The sequence below is a fragment of the Carassius auratus genome, unplaced genomic scaffold (assembly GCF_003368295.1).
Source record: "Carassius auratus strain Wakin unplaced genomic scaffold, ASM336829v1 scaf_tig00214205, whole genome shotgun sequence".
In the NCBI taxonomy this organism is placed as follows: domain Eukaryota; kingdom Metazoa; phylum Chordata; class Actinopteri; order Cypriniformes; family Cyprinidae; genus Carassius; species Carassius auratus.
The window spans coordinates 1,221,447-1,227,500 of NW_020527558.1; the positions used below are offsets into that span (position 1 = coordinate 1,221,447).

A 6,054-nucleotide genomic window follows, 5' to 3' on the forward strand; every position below is an offset into this window, starting at 1 on the left:
TTCTTCATAAACATATGACCACTCAGTGTTGTAATTTACCAACAACAACAACAACAACAAAAAGTAGCTACTCATATATATATATATATATATATATATATATATATATATTATTTTTTATGTAAATTGTTGTAATTTTTTCACCCTGCTGTAGATGTGATGTGATAAGAAAAACACAAGCTGGAAAGTAGCTTTCTCAACCAACGGGGTTCTGTGGGCCATGGGAAACGTCTGTCAGTCAGTTAACGCGACAGGTTACTGTAAATTAATCACACTAATCTCGTGGCGTGCCTGTTGATGAAACTGATTTTTCTTTTTCTTTTTTTTTTTGCCACTGGCTAAAAATACTCCGTTCTTTACAACGTCGACAGTCGGTGGGAGCGGCGTACGGGAATATTAGGCTATCGCCCCTCCCACTTGTTTTTTTTTTTTTTTTTTTTTTTCAAGAGTATAAAACAGAGCTGGGAGCCTATTGAAAACAGCACATCGCTTTCAGCGCTCGTTCGCAACTTCAGACAGTAACATTCCTTCCCAACAACTCTTCACTATGTCCGATACGCTGGGCGAAAGTCTTATCCGGGTAAGTTCGACTGAGTTTACATGTTTTTTTTTTTTTTTCTTCTTCTTTTTGGGACCGTGTCAGAATTGCCAAGTGTGTTTCATCCTCCTGATTAATATTGATATTATTTCTTTTTCAGAATCTTTTCAACCTGGGTTTAGACGAGCCGTTTCTGCACATATCCCGCCCGGTCGCACCGAAGAGCGTCAGCTCCGAGCGGCTCACCGACGACGTCTGGCTGACGGACACCTGGAGCCAAGCCAGCAAACCCCAGTTTCCTCTTAAAGCAGACCGATCCATGAGTCTGACTGACACGCTCATCAGAATGAAGCCCCATGACGTGCCCCCACCGCCCGGATTTCCTCCGATGGCAACCCTGCCCTCGAACCGGTACAAGACCGAGTTGTGCCGAAGCTTTCAAGAGTACGGCACCTGCAAATACGGCAGCAAATGTCAGTTCGCTCACGGCGAGAGCGAGCTGCGAGGGCTGAACCGCCATCCCAAATACAAAACTCAAGCCTGTCGCACCTTCTACCAGTTTGGATACTGTCCTTACGGAAGCCGCTGTCACTTCATCCACGAGGACAAGAACTCTCTGACGCTCGACCAGAACCCGCGTCAGCTGCGTCAGAGCGTCAGCTTCGCCGGCTTCACGCGCAGCAACTCTCCCCCGACTTTACACGAGCACATGAGCTTCACCCGCGCGCCTTCGGTCTCTCCTCCTCCCGCTGATATCTTGTCCCCGGTCTTCAGCGACTCTTCCCGCGACATGTTCCCCTTCAGCCGTCACAGTACCGGAGATATCTACAGCAACGCGCCCTTCACGCCAGAGCCTCGTTCGCGGTGTGTCTGCGGACACGGAAATAACTCCCAGGGCTCCAGCAATATGCTGTACGTAAAGGAAGACTTGAGCAAAGCCAACCTGCAGCGCTTTTCCTCGGAAGACTCGCTGTCAGACCGCGAAAGTTACAGCAGCACCGGCAGCTCCAGCGGCTCCGAGTCTCCCACCTTCGACAGCTCGAGCGGGAAGCGCCTGTCTGTCTTCACGCGGATGTCTGTGTCTGACTGAGGAGGACTTTCCCGCCATTGATTCCAATCATCCAATCAGTCAAAAAGAATGTGCAACCAGTCTTAATACTGTTAATATATATATACTGCTAATGGAGATAATTTTGATACCAAGGTGCCCTCCAAAGCCTAAGCAGGCAAGGTTTTAATAATGGTGTATTGTTAGCTATTTTCTGTGACATTGTCTTCCATTTGCTTTTGCTTTTGCTTTTCTTGCTTTTCGACGTTGTTTGGCAGTAAGCATTGCAGACAGACAAGTGCCTTACAATATCATAACCTAGTGGCATAAGCAGAGCTTGATTCCAATATATATGTGCATATAGAATTCTGTATGTGTATATATCATATATTCAGTGTGTGAATTAGGGGGTTGGCTTTTTAAAGGAATATCTGGCCATTTTTGGAAGAAGTCAGCTCCCCAAATAATTTGCAGCGTGTGTACATGTACCAACAATGTGACAAACTTGAGACAATGACCATACATTCACTCACAAAGAATGCACTTTACAAATCAATATTGAGTGGATGTTTCCATGTAGCAGTTTAACCAAAGCATTATGATGTTAGGTACCTGTTTTGTACAAAAAAAAAACTAAGACACAAACCTAAAAAAATACCTATATTTATATTGGACAAGAGCTGTCAAGTTAATGTTTTGACAACCCTGGTAGGGTCCTAACTCAAGGAAACATGGCTTTTATCAGGGACTGTAACAGTACAGTATTTCTGTAGAATAGTTTGCTTTGTTTGCAAGTTTTTTTTTTTTTTTTTTCTTCTTCTTTTTTTGTGTAATTGTATAGACCTAACTAATATATTTATTAAGTATTTATTGAAAGTATAGCAATGTATTTTTTACTTATTTATCAACACGTGTCATGGCCTTTGAAAAAAAATCAAGAAGTGTTGACACAAAAATGATGGAAACTATTTCAATTGTCCAAAGTAATGTAATAAATGCAAAAATGAAAGAAAAAAAAAAGTTGTATTGAGCCTGATGTTTTCTTGACCAACTGCACCACAAAGTCACAAGAATATAAGCTCTGACGTTCCTCACATGCTTGCATTTCAAAATCACTTCATCACATACCTAAGCAAAAGTGTTGTTTTGTAAATACTCGGACCCGGATTAAGTTCATATTTGGCATACACAGAGATATTTCACATCTGACCTGAATCTCCAAGATGGCTGTGCATATGACAAAACAAAGTTTGAAGCAACCGACTGCTGTCGATAGAGATTAAAGTCTGTCCTGCAATTCCAGTGACGTGGGAAATGAGTTGGCCAGTTTAATGGAGTGCAATCTTATCAAGTGTTGCACAGGGGCATGACAGTGCCGTGCCTTACATAAACCTATGCATCACCTGCTTCATGCGTTTAGCATTGCTAAAGAATTAGGAACCCAAATACATCTGAACTGTTGGCCAATGTTTCCCCTTGACTCATGTTAATCAACTCCTTTATAACTCTTAATGTTTAACTGACTGCAGCCTTCCTTAACCTTTTCATAAACCAGTGCAAACACACTACAAGACATCCTAATATGCAAATATAAGTTTATTGTGAAACCTGATCAAATGACTTAGTGCTTTTGGCAGTACATACTCGTTCAAAGCAGCTTTACAACAAATTGCACCATGAAAAAACCCAGTGAGCGATCTACAGGCCACAGCAACAACAACCCTCTGTAGAGATTTTAAAGAATGTGTCAACTGTTTTCTTATTTACTCTCAGAGAGAAAGGTACGAAAGCTGTTACTGGGGGAGTACCATTTCGAAAGGTGCTAATATGTACTATTAAGATACTAATATGTACATTTGGTGTGCTAATATGTGCTTTTATGATACATTCTAGAGGTAAATAACGTACAAATGTGTGTGCCTTTTATTAAAAAGTGCAACCCTAACAATATTTCTATCTTTCAACTACCCCTTTAAGATGACATTTCAACAGTCTGTGCCACATTTCATTTGGTGACAATACTTTTGCGCAGATATCACACTTATGTAAACAAAACAAAAAACGAAAACAACAACAACAAAACATCCTCTAATTTAAGCCATAGTAAAAAAAAATATAAATTAATTTAAAGAAAAAAAATATACGAAAAAGTACAAGTGGCTATTCTTGTTCTCTGTATTATTAATATTGTTACAAGACACGTGTGGTGAAATATAAAAAGACCCCGCCTCTGTGATCCGCCGTTAATGTGAGCTAAAAACATTATGTGCTTCTCATTCCAATACTTCACAACTTATATCCACATCCTGACAGGCTCGAAAAATATAACGACCACCATAACTCTAAATAAACATAACGGTGATACGTGTGGGAAGATGGCACTTTAAGACATCACATGTCGCAATTCGGTCCGAATGAGGAAGTGTGGGCCTTGCCAAATGCCACAGGAAAATCTGATCAAATTGACAAGAAAATTGCCCTGTCATTCCACTCGACAGAAGTCTTTAACTGACTATATGGTTAATATCTGTGGAGGAGAAGCCGCTGTCACATTTAAGAGTTAAATGAACTTTACAGTCCATTTTGCTGCGCTCGTCTTCTCCGCCAGAACACACACAGGATGTGTAACCATAACAACAGTGGCAGTCCAGTAAAAGCAAATAACCAGGCGAACACACAAACGGCCCGTCTTCTCCCTCTCTCTTCTTTTCAACGTGCTTTAGGACGCCATTGGTGGGCTTCACACAGCAAACAGTGGCAGCTGTTATACAGCACAGTAAAGCCGAGCCTGAAATGTGCAATAACAGTGAGTGGCTTGTGATTACCTCACTGTTTACTAATGCTTCTGTACTCTGACAGCTCCCCATGAGTAGAAACCATGCTTATTTTACCAGCTCGTACGGTACACCCTGCTCATTTTAAAGTGGAAGATCATAAAAAAAGTCCCATTTGTTCAACAGGTTCAAGGCATTTTAGTCAAGTGTTAGTAACTTCACAAAGGTAAAAAGAAAGATTAAATGCTGATGATTCTTTTATATATATATATATATATATATATATATATATATATATATATATATATATATATATATATATATATATATATATATATATATATATATATATATATATATATATATATATATATATATATGACTATTATGTAGAAAACACTGCACTTGTTTGTTTTTAGCTCCTCTAAACTTGTTACTGATTCAGAAAATATATGGAAACACACAGTTCTCCAAATAGAGTCAGCAGTTTCGATGAGGAAGTCGATAGTTACAGAAGGCCACACACACCTTCTCAAACAGCCCTTTGTCACTAACGCCAACATCGATATATTAAATGTGTGGTGTTTGTTTCTAAAATTACGTTTAAACAGTTCAAATCTTTTCTTGACATTTCCTTTAACAAAATAGTTCACCCCATAAACTAATCTTCTGTTATCATTTACCCACCTTCAAGTTGTTTTTAACATGCATGAGTTTCTCGTGAGCACAAATGTAGAAAATAAAAAATAAATAAAAAAATACTATATGAAAGTCAATCAAGTATTTGGTTGCCAGCGTTCTTCAAAATATATATATATATTTTTTATGTTCTACAGAAGAAAGAAACTCATACAGGTGTAAAAAAAAAAAAACACATGAGGGCAAGTAAATGATGGCAGATTTTCGTTTTTGTCTATCCCCACCACAGACACTGAGCTGCACACTTAGCCCCACAATTCAGATTAATAGTTAACCAACGTGAGTTTCCAATGATTCATTTGTGGATTATATCTCAATCCCTTAAAAAGAAACCAAATTAGACGAAATTCAGTTCAATAAGCAGCAATACACAGAAAAGCAATGAGGAAGCAAGTCGCAGAAGCAACAACAACAAAAAAAAAAGGAAGTAGAGAGAAACAAACAGTTTCCATGAGGTTACTATGGCAGCAAACCTTTTCAGACAATCAAAACTGCTGTTTTGTTCATTTCCTTCTACTTCTAGTCTCAGGATTGATGTGAAATTCATAATTTCTGAACTGATATAAGCTATGACGCAACTACTCTTTAACTTTAAATGTGTAAGCCATTGTTCAAAACAAAACCCATGATTGAATTTGTTTCTGGTAAGTTAGCCGTCCACCCCATTCTATCAATGTTTAACGGACCATAGTGGTTTATAAAGTACTTTAACCTTTCACCTGTCTGCGAACCAGGTTTAAGACACACCACAATGCACAGTGTTGATGACAGCCTGGATGTCTAATGTTTAACCTGCTTGTTGCAATATTTTTATGTCCACCGACTAAAGAGTGAAAAGAAATGTCACAGACTTCTGTTAATGTTCCACTGGTTAGATTTTATAAGTGTGCCCTTATCAATTTACCATGAAAATGGCCTGATTCAAGCAATCGAGAACAACAGTGGCCTCAAATTAATTTTACAGTCCGGGTTAAAACTTGGAAACACTTTTCAAA

At 39.0% G+C, this 6,054-nt stretch overlaps 1 protein-coding gene across 1 annotated transcript; it reads left to right on the top strand.

The window, feature by feature from the left end:
- Nucleotides 1–435: 435 nt before the first annotated feature.
- LOC113091506 (mRNA decay activator protein ZFP36L2-like) lies at nt 436–2,598 on the top strand. Its single transcript, XM_026257076.1, has 2 exons — nt 436–580; nt 699–2,598. The coding sequence occupies exons 1-2, from the start codon at nt 548–550 to the stop codon at nt 1,626–1,628; spliced, it is 963 nt and encodes a 320-aa protein (XP_026112861.1). The 5' UTR covers nt 436–547; the 3' UTR covers nt 1,629–2,598.
- Nucleotides 2,599–6,054: the final 3,456 nt, after the last annotated feature.